The 24,035-nt window shown below is 54.2% G+C and overlaps 2 protein-coding genes across 2 annotated transcripts in view; one reads left to right on the plus strand and one right to left on the minus strand.

Annotated features, from left to right (window-relative positions):
- Positions 1-5,638, minus strand: part of LMX1B (LIM homeobox transcription factor 1 beta) — a 90,964-nt gene extending 85,326 nt beyond the window's left edge. The window contains exons 1-2 of the mRNA XM_064676490.1: positions 5,055-5,638; positions 4,555-4,741 (exon numbers count right to left, since the gene is read on the minus strand). Of these exons, the coding sequence (XP_064532560.1) occupies positions 4,555-4,741; positions 5,055-5,193 (326 nt within the window). The 5' untranslated portion in view covers positions 5,194-5,638. The remainder of the gene's footprint in view (positions 1-4,554; positions 4,742-5,054) is intronic.
- LOC135425133 (collagen alpha-1(I) chain-like) lies at positions 5,403-9,028 on the plus strand. The gene is made up of 4 exons (XM_064677093.1): positions 5,403-5,555; positions 6,003-6,395; positions 7,740-7,915; positions 8,481-9,028. The coding sequence occupies exons 1-4, from the start codon at positions 5,403-5,405 to the stop codon at positions 8,929-8,931; spliced, it is 1,173 nt and encodes a 390-aa protein (XP_064533163.1). The 3' UTR covers positions 8,932-9,028.
- Positions 9,029-24,035: the final 15,007 nt, after the last annotated feature.

Here is a 24,035-nt window from a genome sequence, read left to right on the forward strand (position 1 = left end):
ACCAAAATGTCTCCCCAAATTCTCAAAACACCCCCGTCCCAGATCCCTGCCAGCACTCGGGCAGCCCAGCCCGACCCGGCGGGTGGCCGGTGCCCGGCGCTGCCGAGGTGCCGCGGGGGCCGTGCCATCCCCACCCGCGGGGACGGAGCCGCCGACACGGGGGACCCGCGGGGGCTCAGCCCCAGCACGGCCACTCTGCTGACGTCACCGGCTGAAAAAACAGCCACATTTCCTCAACACTCCCGCTTTGGGGACTATTTCGAGGTGCCACGAAAGCCTGATCGTACAGAGGATTTTTGATGGGGTTGATGTGACTGATGGTGCAGGACTGGTGGCATTTTTGCTGAAAAGAGTATTTCAGCGACTTTTAAAAGCATTTTTAGTGGAAGACATAACTTTAATCATTACTCCATGTCCAGGGTACTCCTGTGTCTAAGTTTCACCCGGTTTCTGTGCTGTCTCCCAGTGACCCACGCACAGGGACCAGTGTCCGTTCGGCACAAGGCGAGGGCAGCTGGAGGGACCCCCCGCTCCACATTATTCTGCCGAGCTCACGGTGCTGCACAACTGCACCCGTGAGCAGAACAGCACGGCGGGTGCTCCTCGGTTAAAAATAAAACAGGAGAACTGAAAACAAACCAAATCCTGTCGTTAGCAGATTGCAATTGAATCCGGGTAGCAGAATGCAGCCGAATCCGGGAGCTCCGGTCCCTCCTGCACCGGGCTCCTGCCACATTCCACAGCCCGCGCTCTGCGAGAAAAATAACAGCCACGAAACCAAGAGACACTCACTGACGGGAAGCTTTTGTTGCATTTTGAATATAAAACACAACTCAACTGGGAAACATCAGCCTCAGAGTTATGCTCGTGTGAAAGCATTCCCAAAATCCGAAGAGGGGAAGATTTCCCCACAGCACCGAGGCTTCGTGGGGTTTTCTTTCCTTCCTGCGGGGGACGTGCTGCTCTGTGCTGACTGCACAGCAAAAACAAGCCCAGCCACCGACAAGAAAGAACTCAAAGAACAGTACAAAAACATACCAGAAATACATGGCGGATCTTTTGTAATAGCATCCAAACATGATGCTAAAACAATGCTTGACAACATTTAAAAGAACAAAAACCTGAATGTTATCTTTTCTACCCTAAGCAAAACTTAGAATGCATTAATGAAAACTTATGAAATAGCTACTCTGAGCATTTGCTATTCGGTCCCTTCAATAAAAACCTCTTTTACAGCCTCTATTTCCAAAGCTAGAATAGGAATACAGATATTTCTATAAATTATGTGCACTGCTTACATATGAAATATGTAACCAGAAACAGTTATTTTTCATAACATATCCTTTTTCACTATCAGCAATAACTAGGACAAATTGTTATGTAAGACTGAGCAGTTGAAAGAAAAACAAACCAGAAAAGCACAATCACAAAAAAATGGAAATATACAAATGGGAAAAATTGTAGTATTTATAAATACTAACGTTTTTTAGAAGGAAGCACTGTTATGAATGGTACAATACATAAATTAATTTAAGCAAAGTGCCAGAATACAACTACTGCAAGCCTTCTATTTTTGAAAAACAAGCATTCTGAAGGTTTCAGTTTATCTGAAAAAAAAAATTCTTTAAAAAAACCACACCAGCATTAAGTGTAAGGTTCCAAATGTGCAGCAATTTGGTAAAGCTCTAACTAAAATCAAAGAGATTCTGATTGACTTGAGCTTGTGAGATCCAGCCTCCCTGGTGCCATTGTACCGCTCTGGACTTTTTCCCTTAAAAACCTTGTCATCAAATGCACCTGACCCTCAAAATTCTAAATTTTAGCAAAATAAGTACTTAAATGTATTGAATTCCTTCTTTAAAAAGAGACCAAAATACGTGCCCAACTTGTCCCGCTGGTCCCACTGACATATTAACAATATTTTTGTGATAAATTACTTTTATCAGGTACCTCTGAATACTTCAAACTGGGCTTGGGCCACTAATCCACCTCCCCCAGGATTTGTTCTAACATTCCAGAGTAGCTTCACACAGCCAACATTATAATTTAAAAAAAAAAAAAAGGAAAAAAGAAAAACTGTTTTCACCCTTCCCCCTAATGTGAAATGCCCTCATCCAAGGATGGGCAGCAATCATTCCTGACCCAGGGAAAGGTGTAAGGTCTGATATCTGACCCATCAGAAGCTTGCTTTCATTAGAAAGATGAGACACCAGTTTCCCAAAGATATACACACAGTGCTTGATTATAGTCCTGGGAGTTCTGGAGAAATCTGACCTTTAAAATTGCATTATTACGTACAGAAAAATCTATTTAAAGCAAATTTCAGGAACTGAGATATTTAAGTAAACTTTATTCTCCCTCTTCTTTTTTCTTTTTTTTTTTTTTTCCTTTTTTTTTCCCCCCAGAGATCTGTAAATAAGACTCAGGATAACAAAAAGTATCTGATATTACTGATCCCTGTCTTCCTCCGTACCGATCCTATTCCATCTCACTACCCCAAGGCACGATCACTGAGCACAGAGGCATTTCCCATCCCGGTGTTCCAGCACAGGACTGTGGCTGTGCCCCCTCGCTGGAGCTGCCTTGCACAGCTCGCTCATGGCTTCACCCCCCCAGTCTGACGGACAAAACTGACCCTCTGCACCGCACAGCCCAGAGCCACTCGCACGGATGGACAGCTATTTTTATCTTCTAGCTACCATAAACGAGTATTTCTCCAAGTTTGAAAGGGTGCACAATCCGTGTCAGCATAGTTTCACATGTTTGCTCTTTTGGGCTAATAAAATCCCAGAGAAAACAAATTCTGATTTACCATGTCTCCCCTCCCCTTCCCTTCCCGTGAGCCGCTGCCGCTGTCAGTCCTCGGGGGCACACACAGCAGGGCACCATGTCATGTCACACTAGGTGCTGGGATTCAACAAAGGCCAACATGTTGATATCTTTTTATTGTTCAGCAGCCTGGTTACTCTGTTTCCCCCCCTCTACAATTGGACACCTTTGATAACACGGGAAGTTCTGAAGCAGTAACATTTCTATTTTCAGTCAGGAAAGTATTTTTGTTTTTACAAAGCAATAGTCTCTGATCTTGCTTTTTAGGTTGCTAAGTACGACCCTTTATTTTACAGAAACTAATGATGGGACTTGGGAGGGGACATTTCTTTGCAAATAATGTAAATATTTACATTGCCAAATAACACTTTCTTAGGTAGCCTGAAGACTGTTCTAAATTCTTCCCTACTCAACAAAAATATCTAAGGTGTTACTACCCACAGAGGCAGAAGTTTCACTGCTCTACAACTACAGCTACCACAGGCTGGTTTATTTTGTGTAGCAGTAAAAGGTAAATCCCATGGATGTGCTCCCTGCCCTGCGAGGGTGAGATGGCAGCGGCCCACGGGCAAGCTCTGGGTTATTCCATGTGCAGCGCTCGGGCCATGGAGGAATCTCTGGGAGTTGGTGAGGGCTGCGGCACGAAATAACGTGTTTTGTTGTAATTCCTAAACAGGGGGACATTTATCTGGGCCATTTATACAAGAGTTATAACCCTCACAATATTTATACTCAGCATGTCATGTTAGCATTTACTACCCGTTTCCATGGAGATGGATTTTCATGCTGTAGCTATGAAATGCACATTGTTGCCACTAAGCCACTTCAGGCCTTTCTGGAAGCCTGCTGAATGCCTGACAAAAGTTGATGCAAACCAATAGTTGTTGTTCTTTGTTTGTTGCCAGACTTCTAGCAGAGCCATATTATGTCCTAGTGATTGAAGTGCCCATGTTCGCCCCCCTCCCGGCACAAAAAGGATCCTCAATTTCGGTGACAAGCATGAAGTGGGCTTCTGCTGGGGAGGGCGGCCCGGCGCGGGGCCGGGCTCTGTCCCCGCGCGGGGCCGCGGCGCGGCGGGGGCCGCTCCCGACAGCGCCTGACATTTGGGGATAAAGCCGGAATAACAGAGAGAGCGGGCAGCGCCGGGGCCAGCGCCGAGCTCAGCTCCGGGCTCTTCCCGCTGCTGCTCCGGTCTCTCGGCCGGGCCCCGCCGCGCTCCCTCCGCGCCCGACGGCCGCTCCGCCGGCCCGGCCCGCGGCAGCGCACCGACGGCCCCGCCGAGCCCCCGGCCCCGCCGCCGGGCAGTGCCAGCGGGCGCTCCGCGGGCCGGGCGGTGCTGGGGCGGCGGCGGGACGGGGCTCGCCTCGGGCAGGAGGGATCCGCGGGGCGGCTCCGGGCGCTGCCTGCGCAGCCCGGGCCGGGCCGCCCCACCGCCGTCCCCTCCGACGGCGCCGCAGGGTCCCAGACCGCGGCGGGCCCGGGGGCAGCGCCCTTCCCGGGTCGGACGCCGCGGCTTGGTGTCTCCGGTCCCGTCCGTGCCCGCCACGCCGCCTGCGCCGGGGTCCCCGCTCGCCGGAGCCGCCACCCCGCAGCCGTGGGCCCCGGCGCGGGGCTGCTCCGCTCCGCCGGGCTCGGCCCGATCGGGAACACGCTCGCAGCCCGCAGCGCACCCCGGGCCGGGCAGGGCTGCCCCGGCGGGACCCCCGTCACCCCCCGCGCCCTTACTGTTGGTAGTCCTGCTTGCAGTAGAGCTTGCGGTCCCGGAAGTAGCAGCTGGTGGTGAGCGCCTGCTGGCAAGCGGCGCACTGTAGGCACTCCTCGTGCCAGGAGGACTCGTTCACCCGCATCAGGAACCGGTCCGAGATGGGCCGCTGGCAGCCCTCGCAGACGGCCTGGTGCTGGCACTCCGACCCTGCAACGGCAGACGGCGGCGTCAGGCGCCGGCTCTGGCCCCGACACAGCCCCGACACAGCCCGGCCCCGGTCCCCAGCCCCGGTCCCGGGCAGCCCAGCCCGCCCGGCCCAGCCGCGCGGCGAGACCGAGCTCGACGGCTGCCGCCGGCACCGCATCCCGCACACGCGGCGAGACAGTCCCGCGCCCGGCGCCAGTCCGGGTCTGAGCGGCTACAGCCCGCATCAGCCCAGGCCCCTCGGACCGCAGCCCCGGGTACCGAGCGGAGCGCGGGGGCCGCTTTCGGTGTAGCCGAGAAGCGACCGGCAACTCACCCAGCAGCACTCCCAGCGTGGCCGGCCCCGAACGCAGGGGGTGGTCTTCCATTTTAATACCGTCCAGCATCTTGGCGCAGTCCGGCGGGCCCCGCGGGAAACACCTCTCCAAGGACTCGGGACCCGTCGCGATGTCCATGGGCGGCGGCGCGGCCCGGCGCTCTGGACGGCGGGGCGAGGCGCTGCCGGGCGGCGGGGCCGGCTCAGCCCCGCGTCGGGCCGGGCGCGGGGACACTCTGCGGCCGGGAGGAGGGAGTCGCTTTTATTTTTATCTGGGAGACATGAGGAGCGTTTCCTGCCCAGGCTTCCAGAGACGGGGGGCAGAGGCAGGAGCCGGCGCCGCCGCCCATGGGGCCGCCCCGCTACACGGGCGCGCACATGCCGCGCACACGGCGCCGGGCAGCCGCGGTGTCACCTGCTCGCCGGCAGCGCCGGACCCACGCCCTGCGCGGCGCGGAGGGCCCTCCCGGGGCGGGCCGGGCCGGGCGGAGCGCGGGCGCGGTGGGCCGGGCGGGGCGCGGGGCTCCCGGCGCTCCCAGCCCCTGAGCCGTGCGGCGGCCCGAGGAGCCGCGCCGTTTAGAGCAGGGGCCGCCGCGGAGGAACACACCCCCCGGCGCCTCACCCCTCCTCAAACTTGCTGACATTTGAACTCCATTGGTGCGCGCCGTATCGCTGCGCCGCGGTGATCCGTCTCCTCGACGTCAAATAGTGCCCTGGCCCCGCCGGGCCCCCGCGGCCCCCGACGCGCGGCGGCGCCCGGGGCGCGGGGCGGCCGAGAGACGCGGGCAGTGCGGGCCCGGGGCGCGCCCCCGCGGGCCGGGGAGGGGGAGAACGATCTCGGCCGAGGGCGGCGGCGGAGCGGGGCCACGGCTGCTCCGCTCCCCCGTCCGCGCCCCGCGCCGCTCCCGACCCGACGGCTGCTCCTGGCTCCTGCCCTGTCCGGGGTAGGTAGCAGCGCGCGTCCAGCGCCGGGCCACGGGCAGGTGGCGGCGGGACCCTCCCTCGGGGCGCCCGGCCCCGGCGGGGACGCGGGTCTGTCCCGCGGACGGCGGCGGCGCGACCGGCCCCGGCGGGGACGCGGAGCGGGGCGCGGGGGGTTGCACCTCTGAAAGGCGGCCCCGAACCGTCGCGGCGGGGCTGCGGGCGGGAGAGCTCGAGCAGAGCAGCGGCCTGAGGGATGCGGATGCTCCCTCGGCCGCGACCCCGCGCCCGCTCCTGCGGCAGCGCTGCCCGCTCGGGTTGGCCGCTAACGCGTTGGAACGCGCAGGGACTCGGTGCGGAGCGCAGCGCGAGTGTTCACACCCCCCGTGTGTGTGCGGGACAGCCCTGTCCGAACCCACCGTGCCGGGATTCCCTCTGAGGAAACAAAACCGACGGGAAAAGCGATCCCCACCAGCCTGCCCGTGCGCACGGAGCACCGGACCCCGCGCCACCGCCTCCCTTTCGATTTTGTTTTTTTTGAGGGAGTTGTGTTTTGGATTTTTTTTTTCTGTTTGTTTGTTTTTGTTTTTTTTTTTTTATCCGATACCGTTAAAAATCTAAATCTGAAGAAATTAAAATCCAGAAAGGATTCCGTGAGGAGATTCTTAATGTGACCCGTGATATGCCATGACCTTGTCAAAGGAAGGAGTTTATTTTGTAATGCTCCCAAAATATTGATACTTAATAAGCAGGGCAAGTGTTAACTTGAATTACTTAATGCTTCTCTTTTTTGGGTCTTAAGATAAAGCCTCTTTTTATGCCGTTTTCATGCGCAAAAATCTCAGAAAGAAATTCGTGACTACGTTTAAGTTAAATATTTTGGAAAGGGTTTTCAGTAATAGGGCTTATTTGGTTTTTGTTCTGGAGAGTACAAATCTGAAAATCTTTGTCGCTAATGCTGAAAAAATAATATATGATTATTTAATTCTGAGATCAAGATAAAGGCTGCTAAAATTTCAAAGTTCAATCAGCGGCGAAAAAGCTGCTCGTTCACATTAATATTTTATGTTCCCTTCCTATTTTCTCTTAAGGATTCAAAGTTCTCCATCACAGAGGGCTTCCGTCAAATTATCTTCCACAGTTGCGAGGAAAATTAGAGCCCCCGTTTCCGCAGGAGTTTTCGTAAATTCTCGTTATAAAAAGAAGAACGAAAAGAAGAAAACCCAAAACCCAGTCAAAAGGCAGCTCTAAGTGGCGGGACTTGGAAGCGGAGCGGGAGTCCCTAGCCCCGCAGCCGCAGCAGTAATTCCGGCTTTGTTCCTGGGTTTTTACTCGCAAATATCACACCAAATTGCTTCTTGCTGTGTGTATGTACGAACACTGTGCCGAGTAAATGTTATCCCCGCTCCTGCCCTGAGAACAATTCGATGAGGTGTTATATCGCTTTATATGATGCTTTTAAAGAAAAACAAAATGCAATTAAAACACCCACGCGCAAAACCATCACAGAAATAAACCCAAACCAGACTAACGCAGCCCCACCTCCCCGCGGCTTCCTTCGAATTCTCCGTTTATTTGCAAGGCACATCTCCTTGTTTTGGGTTAATTTTGAGAGTCGAACAAGGAACGCAGCCGGACTCAATCCTGCCCTTCCCAGACGAGGCAGGAGGAAGAAGCACCGGTTTAACGAATAGTGGCCGAACCCGCGGAGGAGCCGCCGCGCCGAACGCGCTGCGACAGATCTCCGCCGGCCTCCGGGACTAGCCTCCCGGTCCCCGCTCCTCGCCCGTCGGTCCCGCCCCGGTGCACACGCACGCGGGTAGCCGGCTCTGCGGGGAGCGCAGCGGGACCCCGGCGGTGTGCGGGACAGAACGGAGCGTGACCCGGGGGGGCCGCGGGCGTCTTGGCACGAGGGCAGGGTGGCGCCGGGCGTTTTCCGCGTAAGCGTGCGGGCCCGGCGGGTACGTGTCTGTGCACTCTGGCTGCCCCACGCCCCGTTTCTGCCCAAGCGCATTCTCGGATGCCTGCACGCGGATTTTTCCCGGTACCGACGCGCGCCGCCCGCTCCCGCGGTCCGGTGCGCGCCGTGCGGTCCGGCCGTGCGGCGGGGCTGCCCCGCGAGGTGCGCGGCCGGACCCGCGCGTGGGGGGTGCCCCCGGCGGGCGGTGACGGCGCTGCCCGGCCCGGCCCGGCCCGGCCCGGTGACCCCGCTCGGCGGGGCCGGTGCGCGGGGCTCGGGCGCAGCCTGCCCCCTGCCGGCGCGCGGCGGCACGGCCGGGGCTCGGCGGGCGCGGGGTCAGCCGGGGCGAGCGGCGGGGCCGGCGGGGAGCCGGGCAAGGGGGAGAGGGGCCGACCGGCCCGGGTGCTGCCCAGCGCGGCGCTTCCCGACCCTGGGCGGGGCGGACCGGCCCCGACTCTGCAGCACCTCGGCGGCGGGGCGAGGGGGGAGCCCCGGGGCAGCCGGAGACCACCGGCTCACTTTGTCCTGTTTTTCTCCACCCACAGCTGGACTCTGCACCTCGCTGCCCTGCGGAGCCCCGACTTTCCCCGCTCGCCAGCCGAACGCCGAAGCATCGGTGCACGGAAAAACGCTCACGGCAGGAGCACTGAGGGAGCGCCGGGGCACGGGGCCGCTGGCACGGCAGACAGCTGCCGAGGTTCGGCACCGCCACAGAGGCCGGCGGGCGCCCCTCTGGCGGACTCGCTGCCGGTTGCCCGCGGAGCTCCCCATGCTCCCCAGAACCGGGCGCTCCCCAGACCGGCTCTGCAGCCCGCAGCTCCGACGGAGCCTCCGGCGGCGGCACCCACCGCCCGGTGCCTCCCTGTCGCCAGGCCCCTGCCCCTGGCCGCCGTCGTGCGGGGCAGTCCCACTACCTGGCCCCGCTCGCTCGGTAGCCCCGGCGGAGCGGTTCCGGCCCAGGAGGAGCCGCCGCCGGCCACGCATGGAGGCAACTGATCCAACCGACTCTCCCCGCCTCGGAAGGATGGATGTGAACGAGCTGCGAAGTGTAGTTACCAATAACAATAACAATAAATTATCGGGCTGTTGCTCAGTAGCGCAAACAAATGCTTCGTGAACCACGCGGAGCCTCCCCGTGCACCGCAGCCGCCCTACTGGGACCGGCCCGTCCACCGACCGGCTGAGCCCTAGCCCCGGGAAGGGACCCTGTTCGTCCGGCGGCCTCACGGAGCAGGTCACCGGGGCCGGCCAGAGCGGCTGATGGGGGAGGTGGAGCCGGCGGTATCCGGCAGAACGCGGTCGGAGGCCACGCCGCGTGAAAAGCGGCGAGCACCGAGCCGGTATTTTAATTAAGCAGGATCTCTTTGATACAGGCCGCCCGATGCTATCTCTGAGCTCTGTTCCCGTCACGGCAGCATTTGGGTAGGAAAATTGCTGAGAGAGGCGGATCAGGCAGAGCGCCGGGGCCGCGCCGAGAAGCCGGAAAGCCCCGGGGAGCAGCGGGTGCCGCGCGGCGCTGGGAGTCCCAGCCCCGCCACGATGCGGTGCCGCCGTGCGCCTTTTCGGGGGGCCTGGAGGAACGGGAGCCAATTTACTATGATTAAAGGCACAGGCGAGGAGGCGCCACGCATTTGCATGCGCCTTCATCTTCCCTAAATAGATTTTTGAGGGCAGCGCGGCAGACAGGCTCGGGCTTCGCTTACCCTCCGCCGGCGGAGAGCCCGGCCGGGCGGCTTCAGGGCATGGAGATCTCGAGCTCCCCGCCCGCCCGAGGGAGCCGCAGAACCTGCGCCGGCACCAGGGCCCTGCGGGGCCGCGCTGCTCCGGCGCGGAGCCGTTCCGCCGCCCGGCCCCTGCTGCGGCTCCGCACTGTCCCCGCGGCTCCCAGGGACCCGCGCACGACGCGCAGTGCCTGCGCCTGTGATGGAGGCTGCGCCTCGGCCTCACCAGGACCCCGGCTCTCGCTGCCCGCTCGCCCGGCTCTAGCAGGGCCCGTGTTACCGGCGCAGCCCTGTCCCTCACCCGCCTTGACCCGCACGGTCCAGCGGTCCGGGCAGGCGGCAGAGGCCCCGTGACAGCAGTGGCGGACACCTGGCTCAGGCCCGGCTCGGTCCGAACAGAAGTGCTCTCGCTCCGGTCGCTCACCGTCCCGGGGCTCCCGGGGACAGGGACACGACGGGGCGAGCGGGCCGAGCCCTGTCTGGCAGCAGCGTGTCGCGCACATGTGCCCCCGCGGCGACCGATGCCAGGTGCGAGGCTGGGGGCAGAGTTTACCGCCAGCCTCTGACGGCTCCGCGGGTTTCCCAGCATGGGTGCTGGGGGGGTGGGTGGGAGGTGGTGTCTTTTCCCAGTTCAGGGCAAATACCTTCGTTTCACTGGGAAATTTAACCTCTCCTTGGAGCTGGATCCATTATACGGGTTTAATATCCGCTCTTTTACAGCTCAGTGTTGTAAAAGGCAGCAGCCAGGTCTGTGAACTCTGACATGTGCACCAGCGGGGGGGTGCGGGGGGGACAGGACCTGCCGGCGCGGGGCACGCCTGCGAGCGCAGCCTTTCATCTGCGGTGCCTCTGCACCAGCCCCGCCGGCCGGAGCGGGACGGGGGCGGCTGCGGCCCCCAGCCGTGAGGCCCGCAAGAGCCCTCGGGGCCCCCGCCGAGGTCGCGGGGTTCGGCAGCCCCCGAGGCGCCCCCGGGGGTCTGGCAGGGCCCCACCGCTCCCGGGGAGCGGACTGGGCCGGCGCGGCAGAGGCCGTGCCCGCATCGGTGGCCTCCCCCGCGCCACCACACGGCAGGTGCCCAAGCAGCGCGGGCAGAGGCCGGGAGCCCGAGTGAGCGGGTCCGGGCGCTGCTTGTCCCGGGGCTGTCGCTGCCGGCGGGACGCGCTCCCGCAGAGACCAGCTCGGCAGAGCCGCGATTCCCGCGCTGGTGTGAGCGGTGCGGTGCGACGGAGGGACGGGAAAGGACGCGGCCACCCCGACTTTCCGCTTTTTCTCTCGAGAATTGTCAGGTGCGTGGAGCAACCCGGGAGGGGGTACTGGGCCCGGGCTGTCCGCGGGAAACGGCGAGCGCACAGCGCCGGGCGGGCGGCGCCGCGAAACGGGCGGGAACCAGCTCCGCCGGTGCGGCGGCCGCGCCATCCCGGCACCCGCGGGACCCGCCGCTCCCCGAGCAGCATCTCCTGCTCCCGGGGCGGGCGGGCTGCCCGTGCCAAGTTGCACTGGAGGCCGTCGGGCCGGGGCGGCGGCAGGAGCGCCCGGCTGGCGGGGGCGGCGGGTCCTCTAGCCGGGTGGAAGCGGGTTCCCGTCAGAGGGGCCAGCTCCTCGGAGGCGGAGGGAGCTGGCCGCTCCTCCGCTTTTCCGAGGCGCTGCGGAATCATTTTCTTAGGTTTAATCGAAGTTCTTAAATACAACTCGATTTTGCGGGGGAAAAAAATTAAAACAACGAGAAATCGTTTCCTCCTGGTGCTGGGAGGCCTCTCCGTTATGACTAACGTGCCGAGAGGACCGCGGGCCGCGGCCGCCCTGACCCCTCTCTCCACCCCACCGGGGCCTCCCAGAGCCCCGCGTGGGTCCGGTGTGGCGCGTGGGCCAGGCAGGACCCTGCAGACACCGCTTCGCCGTCGCGCCCTCCGCTCGCCCACGCAGGGCCGGCTTCTTGAAGAGAGACATGAAAAACAACGTGTTTGGGAGGAAGAGAAGAGAGGAGAGGGCTCTGCCTGCAGACGGCGTCGCTCTTACGTAAAGATACGAACAGCAGGAGCTGCAGTCGGGGGTGACGGCGTTGCAGTGGCTGCTGGGGCTCTCCGAAGCTGCCTTTGTCAGCACAGAACGATCACGTAAAATGGGAAATATCAGAAGCCGCGCGAATATGCAGCGCTGCCCTGAGCGGAGCGCTCCGCTCTGGTTTGTATTAGCGATTATTGCGCTGTCATTGAGGAATGCAGGGGTGGAAGGATTTGCTTTGGAACTCCAAGTACACGCGGTACAAGAGAGAAGCGAAACGCTGCAGCTTGCGTGCCGCACGAAAAGCAGGATAACGCTGAACAACCCCCAAGAAAGGCTGAGGGGGAGCCGGGGGAGGCCGCCCCACTTCTCCCACCCCACTCTACCAGTCGACTCGTCCCGAGGGCTGCTCCTGCCTCGTTCCCTCAGACCCTCCTGCTCCCCAGTACCACGCGCCTGGTAGCTTGTCATGCCGAGCGGTGTGTGATGCAATTCCCAGCATGGGATTCCTCACCTGCTGCCAGCTGATCGCTCGAGAGATGCACGCTAGGCTGCAGGCTCTCCTGGCAGCGTTTCCTTGTCCTCTCGCCTTTTCTTGCATGTCTGCCTTATCTGACATGTTGGGTGCTGGCAAGGCGAAACCTGAAGCAGCCCTTGGAAGGGTCCGGGAAGGGAGGGCTCCCATCGCCCCGCACCCTCTGCCCCCGCTGCTGCCCGCGGTCCTGCCCCGTTCCGGGACACCGGCGGGCCTGGAGAAACATGGTTATTTTTTCTCTCCCATTATCAATAAGCCCAAATTATTGCTTACTATTTCTATTTATCTCGAAACGTAAATTTCAGCTGTGGCATTGGATTGACGAGGAATCCCTTCCCAAGGTGTTTTCCTGAAATAACCCCTCCGATTCCGCAGATCAGAGGTTATCACGGACAATAAACACTTTCACCCTCAGCCTCAGTTAGTCAAGGATAGATGAGCCCATCTTGCCCCCCTCCCCGCACCGCAGACTCGATCCTCTCAAAGCGAGGAACCTGCATGGTTTTCGCTGGAGTCGCGGTGCCCGATTCTGCCTCAGCTGAGGGGTTTTGGTGTCTCGTAGTTCCGCGTGTGAAAAACGGGGGGAAAGAGTCAGAGGGCGACAGAGCTGGGTCCCCCATCCCCTCCCCCCAGCCTCGCCTTTGCTCTTCCCGTAGAGATTCCCTGGGTATTTCTGAAGTTCAGTATTTGCATAACACACAGGGAAAGGTGTTCCCCAGGAACAGCCAGGTTATCCGACACACGCGTACCGAAACGGTCACATCTACCACTAATTGGAGCACCACTCTGACCTGGGCGAAAAGGGACTATAAAGAGAGAAAAACAGTGGATGGAGAACTTCAAAGTGTGGATTTCGATGTGACCCCTGCAGATGTGAACGCATTCGTTTGCAGTCTCGGTCAACTGCAAGCTCGGGGTCAACATACCAACCCCCCCCGACCCCGGTGATGATCTTATGCTTTAGAAGCAGCGAGTTCCACAGCACAAACTCCGATTTGTTCAGTCGCTTGCCCACGTACAACGAGTTCCGCGTGTGCACAACCCTTACCGTTGTTTAAACCCGCTTTAGAAAACAAAACAAAACCAACTCCCAGCCCGAAATAGCCCGTCATATAAACTGATCGACAAATGCATTTACACTCCTGATTCTGGCTGCAGCGGTGGGATTGAGGCAGCGGGGCACCGCAGCAGAGCAGACTCTGCTCCACGGCCGTGGGCGAGCCCCTCACCGCACCTCTGCATCGCTCCGCCCGGCTCGGAAAGGGAATTAACAGAAGGAAAGGCAGGAGAGAGCCGGCCTGCCCCGCTCCCGGTGCGGGCTCCATGCCTTCCCCAGCGGAGGCTCCCGCCCCGCGGAGCCCCGGCCGGCGGCGCGGAACCCGGGGCAGCACCGGTCTCTCCCCGGCGACGGAGCCACGGTTTGCTGAGACAGACACTGAGCTCAGATTCTTAAATATCAACAGCACACGAGCGCCTGGGTCTTAATTTTTACTAGTGTCAAGGAATAACCCATTGCTCATAAACGTAGGGGAAGACCGAGATTTTTTTTATATGACAGGTTATAAGATTACTCTGGAGGCCAATGCAGCCTGTAAAAGGGGCTCCCACGTCATGTTTTCCTTAGCTGTGAAAGCTGGTGAAGGATGAGGGGTCACACACTCAGGTTCCCTCTCTCGCACGGAGGAATCTCCTCGCAGAGCACACTGAGGGCATGGTTCCTCCCTGAGCTGCTTCCCAGCCATCAGCACACACCGACAGCCCGCAGTGCCTTCAGAATTTCGTTTCTGACACTTTTTATGCTAGAGAATATTTTCCCTGCCTTTGTAAAGTCAAGGATGCCAAGAAAAAGTGTGGTTAATTAGTAAAATTTTGTATTAAAATAAGTTATTAATAAGATACATTAATGTAAGTTATTGGGAAGACATTAAAATACTGCTGTTGAATGTGAAAAGACAGTTGTGAAGCCTGTTAGACTTTGAATTTCAAGCTCAATTCCACAAAGAAGACGGAGAAACGCTGCACGTTTTCATTTTGTTGTGAAGTCTTAGAATATTGTTGCTGCCAGAGCAGGGGGTATAGAAGGCAAAACACAGTAAAGATGAAGAAGAATTTTCAGGGTAACATTTTGATTCCTTGTGGCAGGTGAAAGACATACAGAGTGGTTGGTATTGGTGGCTAAACGAAGTTTTCAGTGCTCTGAGATACACAGAAAGAATGTGTGCTTCTAAAATACTATTACCTTGGAAAAAATATAATTTTAATTTCAATTACAGTTGTTCTATGAGAGACAGATGTGAACTGCTAAAATGTTTATAACGTCCCTAACAGTAAAAAAGCAAATATTAATTAAATGTGTTTCACTGATGGGATTTGATTGGAATGCTGTATTAATTACAGGACTTTCACCTCTGAAACTGCTGTTCTAATCCTGACAGTGTCCAGGGAAAACAATTTAAACCTTGTTTATATAATCTAAAATGATATAGAATCATGTAGGAATCTTAAAAAAAAAAATGGATTTCAGCCTTGGTTTCACTACAGTGAAATTCTTAAAAGAAGCATCTGCCGACACATACATTCTGGTCACCATCCTACAACACAACCTGGAATATTTCAGACACTACTACATGCAAATCATATCTGTTGGATCCATAATTTGGAATGAAAAGCAAGATGTTACCCAAATTTCTCTTGCATGACACACCAAGACCCACAAATCTCCAGCAGGTGGAGGCAGGAATACTGCCTGTTGTTAGTGAAATAATAGGAATAAAATAATCAACAGAGGGAAGCTGGTTCCAGTAGCACTAAGCCAAGGTGCTCAGAGTGCATCACTTAGCTCTAGAGAGCTCATAAGTGCAGTTTAAAAGCATAGGATATGAAAGTATCCTTTATTTTCATTCCTAGTTACTGAAGCAGAGGATTCTTTCTGGTCGTATTTATAAGTTTTTCTTCTCAGGCAGAAAAAGAAAGGACTTTGTTCTTAACATAAAGCTTTGCTCTAGGTGTGCCTTTATGCAGGGAAAAGCCACACTTCTCTCCACTGTGTATTCTGCACAGACTGAGAGGAAATGGGCCCACGGAGCCAGAACCAACATTCACACCTGCATTACCGGGGAGGGATTCCGACCCCTGCCAGCCTCAGGCACCTCACATCCCAGTGTACCCACAAGCAGGGAGATACCAGGATCTTCTCCATTCTGTGCCTGTGAGAGCACACAGTGCTCTGCCAGGCTTGGAGGGCACCTGCAGACCGTGGGGAAGAGAGCTGAGCTCTGCCGAGGGAAGGGCATTCAAACCCTTCCCATAGGTAAGGGATGGAAACAGAAGGGGAATAAGCCATTCCTTTAGAGCCCAGAGACCTTCAGCACAAGGAACCTCTTTGGCCCTTGGCCCTTAAGCTTCCACCAAACGTGAGGGCCCCCTCTGCCCAGAGTGGAGCAGAAGGAACGGGCCCTGCTGACTGGCATTGCTGCCCAGCAGTGCTGCCGGGCAGGGGTGACAAGAAGCACAGGCAGCCCAAGCCCTGCAGCCACTCCCTCCTCAAGGCCTCAGCCCTCTCCCTGCTTGCCTTGGGGCTGCATCTCTGTCACCAAGACCCTCACGGGTCACATCCAGAGAGCCAATGGTCCATCAGCTGCCTGAGGAGGAATCCTGTGTGGGATCCCAAGGGGCCTGCATCACCTGTGGGCTAATTTAGGTAAATGAAGGCAATCAGTTTGCAAAGAACAAGGCTGGTTTTTTCTCTGGAGCAGAAACACCAACATTTGAAGCACCATCATGTTGTAAGCAATTTAGTCCCCGTGCCAAAATGGGAGTGGAAATAAACAAATCTGCACTAGGATAATATTTTGAATGATAAATCCCATTTTAGCCTATTCTGCATGTTCTGTGGCCGGGTACTTTATGTGATTTGGATACAACTCCACTGGCACATTAAAGTTTATTTGTGTTGAAAACAATGGCTGCATCACTGCTGATAGAAGACTTGGTGTTACACTGTCCATGCATATTTTATTTGATCTCTGTCTTAAATAGAACTCAGACCTTTGGGCTCCACACAGAGTTGGACTTTAGCCTTTTCCTGTAATTATTTGGTGTCTTGTTAACATTTTATGAGCACATCTGCTTAAATAAACTTATTTGATGTGCATTTGTTTTGGCTGTAGCATGCTGCATGGGATGGATGTGCTTTTCTCTTTGTCTTTCGAAGGAAATCAAAATAAAGCTGAACAATGGAACTGCAAGGGGAATAAATTTAAATATGGTGTTCATTTCATTTAACAACAGTATGATACTGTTGAAATCAAATAGATCTGACAAGGTTTTTTACTAGGATTTAATATTTATACACTAAGAGTAGAACATTTGGATACTTACAACAGTAAAGCATTGATTTGTTTGCCAGTTGCATTGACTGATTGACATTGGAGCACTACAGGCACAATGTGTTGGTAGTAATGGACTGTAAAAAAGGATGGAGTTTTAGAGGCTTTTTAAAACCACCCTTCTACTCTTTTTATTCACCTTCTGAATACTTTTAGAGAAATAGAATATCTTCAGAATTTTTCCCTGTTTGCATGAAAAGATCTCACTCATTTGTTGCTGTTTCTGCAACGGTGGCAGTATGTGGAGAAGGGGCATGGGGAGGCTGAGGCACGGCCAGCCCTTCCCAGCCACCTGCCCAGGGGTCTGTGGAAGGAGAGCACATGTCCATCCTCCTCCTCCCCCAGACCTCCTGCAGCCAAGGAGCCCCACATACCCCTCCGAATACTGCCTCAAGAATTCATTAAGCTGAGCAGATTGTGCATTCTCTGTACCTCTTAAAAACATCTGATTTATCTCCTTTGGATCTGTCAGTACCTTTGGTCATGTACTAAAAGTGTTGTGTGAGAATTCAGAGCTGCCTGCCAACCCCTGCCTCGAGTGTCCCACCTCTGGAGTGAAGCTGGCCTTGTCACATCCAACGCAGCCCCAGGAAGGAGAATGACAGGTAATAGCAGAGGAAGGTTGGAATAATGTTAAGCGATTTGTCTTTCTCGATTTTTCTCATACAAAGTATTCCTGGTAAGGATTTAGACCTCAGATGCTGAAAATAAAACAAATGCAGAAATCAAGAAGAACTGGACTAAATGATGTCCTGTCTTTCTCTATCACCTTTCACCACAAGATGTTCAAGAGAACCTGGAGCACATAGAGATGTGTTTGCTGCCTGCTAGAATGCAGCAACTTCCAAATAAACAGCATCTTCACAGAGCAAAATTCAGCATGAGCTAAACCCAATCAAAGACACTAAAAAAGAAATAGTCTCAGTTTCTCAGAGTTGCAGGGAGGGTTTGGTATGGTCTCCTTCATCCTTTTTTGTTTCAGCTCCAGTAACAGTCCCTTACTCAACCTGCTTGAGCTGCTCAAGGCAGCTCTGATGGTCCCTTCCCTGCCCTGGCCAGCCATCCCCTGCTCCCAGGGCTGAGAGAAGTTCCCTTGGCACAAGGTCACCAGGGGAGGGAACATACAAATACTCCCATTGGTTTTGCTGAGCTGTGACCTGGACATTCACCTGCTCCAGTCCCCAAGCTCTGGGGTTGACCAAGACAGAGCAGCCAGCACAAGGCAGGACAGCCCTGGGTGGGCAGACAGCTCTGCCCCCTCAGCGAGGCACAGCCCGAGCTGCACAGCTCTGCAGAACCATCAGGTCAGTCAGTAACTATCCTGCACCAAAACCAAAGGCTTTTGTGAGCACTTGACTTGAGTTTTTTTCCATTTCTCCTGTAAGTAAAGATTTTTTTCCCCAAAATGTGGAATTAGCTTGCTTACAGCAAATCAGCACATATTCTAGAACGTCCTTGGGGCAAAATGTTACTCTTCCAACACCTTTCTTTCTCTATATCACCCCTGGCACAGCAGTGTCAAGGGCTCCTCCTGGGTTCCCTTATGATATGGTCAATACACTAAAACAACAGCACTGTCAAGAAGGCACAGTCAAATAAAATCACGACCACCAGGTTGGAAAAGACCATCATACATCAGAAAATGTGACAAAAATTATGGATGACTCTTGAGCGTGAATTTGCATGTGAGCATCCTCACTGATGCAAGTAGGACCACGAGTTCTCAGGCTCTGGTGTGCACAGCCCAAGCATTTTGCAGCAGACTTTGCTGAGCACACACCACGTCTGCGGCTCAGGGAAATGTAGGCCCATGGTTACAGAATGCAGCACCAGCCCCAGTTTGTTCAGACCAGAGAGCCTCAGAACAAGCTTGTGCCAGTCCATTACAGAACATGAATGTCACCTTCCATGTACCTCCTGCTATTGCTGTTGAGAAGGAAGTGTCTCTGGGGAAGGCCTGGGCAGAGGGTGATGGCACCAATACCCTCTCTTTAAATCTGCCACCCAGGCAACAACATTCTGAGTGCATCCTCGGGGATGCTGAGGATAATTCCTGCCCAGCTGAGTAACTTTCCAGGGCTCACTGAAGAGGACGAAATATTTTGGTGCTCAGAACCCTATTGCCACCCTCCCAGATTACTCTCATCTATCACTTGCCAGAAAAATAATACAACTGTTCTCTCTCCCTTCCCCTGTATACTTCACCCCTCAAGCTAAACTGCCTCCAAGTCTTTACTTTTCCGAAAGTCACCGTTTTCCACCGGGTATTGTGTTGGCAGTGCTGTGCATAACTATTCCCTGTATTACTTTCAAAGCACGAGGAACTAAATGAGAAATTTTTTCCTAATCGGGTCAAGTCAAGCGCTAAACCTGCACCGTGGGAGAAACGCTTCAACCCTCAAACCTTTCTTTTCTCGCTTGGCTCCATCTACTGCTGCCGCCGCAGATTGCACACGGCTGAGGCACCAGCACAGCTCTGCCTGCCACCAAGAATCGTTTAAAGGCTAATGCTTCAAGAGATTAGGCAAAAATCTGCTATCAAGTGAAAGACAAGTGCTTGTTTGTGTTTACCCCGCGGCGTTTTTACATCAGAAGTGTGAAGTGGATTACAGGGTAGGATAACTCAGTGGAAAGTGAGCTGCTTCTCGGTGAAAAGCATTTTGGAGCCAGTTTAATAACCCACCATGAGACCACACATCAAAATTGTATTTATTTAGGGAGCTAATTGAAACAGAGCCTGTAAGGAGGAGCCGACATCAGAAGCGAGACGCAGTTAAGATCAGAGAACGGGCGGTGTTTGTGGGCAGAGAGAGCAAACAGGGAGGCCAAGGCTGGTAGCCCTCACCCAGGCAGCATTCCCACTGGGTGGGGTGGGCTGCCGTCGGGAGCTGGTTTGTCAGGGAAAGGCTTGTTCGCTCAAGCCTCTGGGTAATTTTCCCGAGTGGTGATACAAGTCTGCTTCCACCAGTGCTGGCACCCTGTCTGCTGCAGACTCCTCCGAGTCCCTTCTCCGCTGTGCCAAGGTCAGCACAGAGCCACACCGTGCCCCTCCCAGTGCCAGCTGAGCAGAGGAGAGAGGGCATTTCACACTTGGTTTGGCTGAACGAACGGTTTGGAGTGTGTGGTTATTGGCATTTTGTTAGTCTGTGCTGAAGGACATTCTAAGCTTGTTTGTTACCAAAGGGGAAAAAAAAGTGTGTCGATTGGAAAAGCCTGTCATCATTTAAACCTGAACAAGCATTTTGGGGCAAAATGCTGAATTCCTTATTCAAAATAAAGCTTCAAAATCAGGTCCTTAAAATCCACTCAGGTGCCTTAAAACCATTAATATCAATAAAGTTTGAGTTTGCCTCCTGCTCTCGGAGCACTGCAAGTGGCACTGTCAGCTCTGAGCTGTGAGCACAAGGATTGGAATTTCAGTGCAAGGAGTCCCATATAGCCCAAGGGCTCCTGAAGCAAGGGCTCTAAAAGCAATATTGAATCCTATGACACCTGTGTATATAGGGGGATAATAGTCACTTATTTAAGAAAAGACTGAATAAAAGTGTCATGGGACAAACAGTTGCATTTTGCCTTTTATTTTCACTTTGTAACAGCATTTTGAGGCTCATATTTTGCAGAATTTAGTTAGAAACCCATGGTTGTTATTGGGGCAAACACCTTCAAGGTGAAGTGTTGAATGTCAACCAGTTCCCTCTGCTGTGGTCCCCTCCTCCCAGCCTGGGGCACATACTCCAAGGTAAAACTTGCTCTACTTATGTTAAACTGATAGTGTAAGTAGAAAAGTCTTTTCCCTTTTGGTTTAAATGAATCCTTGCCACTTAAGTTCATGTTTATTTTTATGACATGGACTCTTTGTCATTTATTGCTCCCAAAGGGACTCCAAATACCATGATGGTTATGAGAGAACCTGCAAATATACTTCTGAATTGCTTGTGATTTATCCTGGTTCTGATGTGCATACTAACACAGCTGTTCTGAAGCCTCTTCAAGGCTTTTAATTATTAATTTCTGTACTTTGTGTTGCACCACGTGACAGTAATTGCTGCTGTGGGTAGGAATTACTGTGTCTGTGCTCTCTGGTAACAACACTGTCATTGGGAATTTCATATTTTAGGCTAATTGCTGAATGGCTTTGGAAGAGCTTGAACTTGTCCCCAGCAAGGGGACGTGTCATTTAAAACAAAGCCCTTTGCAGGATCAGGATGTTGGGAAGTGCAGAGCCCAAGGGGGAAGGTGAGACCACCAGGAACCATGAAGACACACTGTGGAAGCAGAAGGGCAACTTGCTCTGCAAATGTGCAGCAAATTTCCACCTTCTGAGTGGCCTCAGACTCCGCTGTACCTCTTACTAAAGACAGTACAAGAACAGGACGACCCTGCATACAGGCAACTTTTCATTCCTCAGAGCCAGTCACCACCAGCTCTAATTCCTCATAACTCCTTGAAAAAGCCAACAGATCCAAAGAGGTCACAGTCTGAGGGTGTCTGTGTGCCCACCAGGGCTGCTGAGGCCTTCCCACAGCGCTGGCCGAGCAACACACAGCAGCAGAGCCCTCACCCTCCCCAGCAGCAAAGGGCAGGGTCTGCATTGCCCTGAGTGATGAAACGGGTCCGTGCTCTGTCCTGACTCATGCAACCAGCTTCCCTTGGGAGAGCTGGAGATTTTCCCACCCTGGACACACATCCTGCCAGGTGCTGCCTCTGGGCCCAGACCCACAGAACAGGGATGCTGTGGAGCTGGGTCCATGCACAGGACCTTCAGCAGTGACCAGAGAAGAACCCTCCCTCCCTGCTTCCTCCTCAGTTACTAAATCTGTTTAAACTAGGGGAGAGGGGTGAGGAAGTGAGACCTTTTGGAGAAGTCACATAGATGTTTGTTTTCCTTGAGGGTTTATATCAACACTGGTCTTGACATTTTGCCTCTTATTATGTGTGGCTCTTTAAAAGGTGAAATAATATTTTCTTTTGCTTGAGAAAAGGACAAAGTTCAGACAAGGCGCTCAACCCAAAATCATTTTCTTCTTTCCCAACAGTTTACACATTGTCTACGCTACAGCTCTGCATAAAGCACCACTCTGCAAACAGAAGGAGACTGGCAGGGAGATGCAGCTCCCCCGGGCCCACCCAGCCGACCCGGCCCCAACCACTCCATGTCCCTGCCTGCCCCATGGGCAGGGGCACACGGCAAGGCCACCCCAGAACGGGGGTGACCGACTCCAACGTGCCTCCTACTCTCTGCCCATCGAACCTGCCCTCACCTGGCAGAACCCTTTGCCAGCACAGGCCAGTGTGGCACCCACGGCGGGGAGGGCACCTCAGCCCAGGCAGTTCATGCTGCCAGCAAGTCTCCTCTGCCTTTTCCATCCATGGCCCCCAGCCACAGGTCTGGAGGGGAGGCAGCAGCAGGGGCAGGGAAGGGTCAGACACGAAGTTACTGCTCCTGAATAGGAGTCCCAGAATCAGGAAGAGTCCTACTATAGCCCATATTTATGTTTAATTAGTGTTAGTCTTTAACTCATGTGACTCTTCACATGTATCCCAAAGGGAGTAGAAACAAAAGCTTTATTAAAACACAGGCTTTAAAATTATTTTTTTGTTGCCCCTCACAAAGAAAAGAGTCATCTAAGCAGGAAACCCTGGAATGCAGAGGCTCAGATATGATTGAGAAGCAAACCGAGTAACATGGGGAAAAAAATACATATATACGTATGAAAGACATAGATGTGGGAAAACTGCTGACTTCAGAAAGCTGCCAGAGTATTCAGATAACTTCTGCTGATAGTTTAAGTGAACAATTAATAATACAGCCTGATGCAGCTCCACAACCTGCCCTGAGCCCCATCTGGGAGCCCCATCCTTCTCTGCAGACGTGGGAGCTGACTGAGCAGGCTGGCATGTCACTGCCTGTGCACCACACAAATGTGGGGGGAAAGAAATGGGGGATCAAAATTAATTTGGTGGGGAAATTCATAAAACAGGGCCAGACGAAAGCAGTTTGTGAAAAAAGATGATGCTGGGCTCACTTCTGGTCATGTTAGGTACACAAAGACCAGGCTCCTCTGTTAACCCCTAAAATTGTCAGACCCTTTCTTGGGTTTTTAGTAGATTGTGTCTTCTAAACCTGCTGGTAACTCAGCAGTGCTGATGCTTGGGGAAATAATGTATTTTCTACTTGGAAAAGCTGGAGATTTTTAGTAAAGTTGTAGTTAATTTTTGGATGAGACAAGGTTAGCCACTTCTGCTGCCCTTTGCAGACAGATTTTATTTTGTGAAAGATGATGGAATTTGGGATTGATTACATTCAGTAGAAAGTAAATATAATACTTAAATTTTAACATACTAATTGCTATAGATACAGATCATGGGGTTATAAGAACAGTATATCACTCCTTTGCAGAATTATTTTGCCCTAATATTTAATTGTAACTTAATGAATCTGCATCATATGAAATCAAATAAAAACAGACCAAAATAATAATCTGCAAACTTCTGGTAGTAAGATGGGATTTTTCTGTAACTCACGCATTTCTGTTTCAGATATATTTTTTTTCAGTGTTCGTTTTGGGAATGCATTTTACAGACAGTCTTCAAGCAATATAAGCCCATAAAGCACATATCAGCAGAAAGTTTGCAAATGTTTTATAGAGTCACATAATTGTTTGTGGTAAGAAACGAACAGTGAGGCCACATCGTGCTTCTGAGGTGGGATGGAGGGGTCACTCGGGGTGGTGTAACCTGCCTGGGTGACTCTGAGGTACCGAGGCATTCCCAGTACCTCAAACCAGCTGTTCAAATGCTGTAGGACATGCCTTGGACCTCTGACCCGCAGGTGAAGAGGGAATGAACGCAAATCACAATTCCCCAATTATTTGGGGGTGAAATGTGACACTGGAATTAGTGCTCACCAATCAGGTTAACAAGTTAGCTGAAACTTTATCTTTCCGTACTTAAATTACTGGGAAACCATCTTGCTGCCCTGATGGAAGAGATACCAGTCATTCCCTATTTCCCAAAGGGCTGCAGGGTCCCCCACTGTCTCCAGGCACGGCCCCAGCTGCCCAGCCCTGCCACAGCCCTGCCTCTGCCTCGCTCACGTGGGAGCTGAGCAAGCAGCAACACACCTCTGCTCTTAAAGCCCCCGAACTGATCCTGTCTCTCAGGCATTTATCTACAGGCAGCACGAGGAGCTTGCTGTCAGATGAGAAGCTAATGAGGATCGAGGAGCTCTCCACGTCTCCAGCACCTCTGTGCCGTTGGCACAGGTTGCCAGCCTTGTTTGGGAAGGGTGGGTGAGACCAGGAGTGCTGCCCTGGAGTGTCCAGCAGCAGCTACAGCTCTGCTGGGGGGTTGGAGCTGAGACAGGAACCCCTGGCCACCCCCCCAGTGGGTGCAGCTGTGCTCCCACACCACAGCAGCTGGGCAGACCAGCGCTGGCAAACCAGGACCACAGG

The sequence above is a fragment of the Pseudopipra pipra genome, chromosome 20, assembly GCF_036250125.1.
Source record: "Pseudopipra pipra isolate bDixPip1 chromosome 20, bDixPip1.hap1, whole genome shotgun sequence".
In the NCBI taxonomy this organism is placed as follows: domain Eukaryota; kingdom Metazoa; phylum Chordata; class Aves; order Passeriformes; family Pipridae; genus Pseudopipra; species Pseudopipra pipra.

What these genes read in the sequence shown, in the direction of transcription:
- LOC135425133 (XM_064677093.1), top strand. Translation starts at nt 5,403, where the DNA reads ATGGGGCCGCCCCGCTACACGGGCGCGCACATGCCGCGCACACGGCGC. An exon ending in CAGCCCTGTCCGAACCCACC is followed by an intron (nt 6,396 to 7,739) that starts GTGCCGGGATTC and finishes CTCCGGGACTAG; the next exon opens with CCTCCCGGTCCCCGCTCCTC. An exon ending in TGGCGCCGGGCGTTTTCCGC is followed by an intron (nt 7,916 to 8,480) that starts GTAAGCGTGCGG and finishes CTCCACCCACAG; the next exon opens with CTGGACTCTGCACCTCGCTG.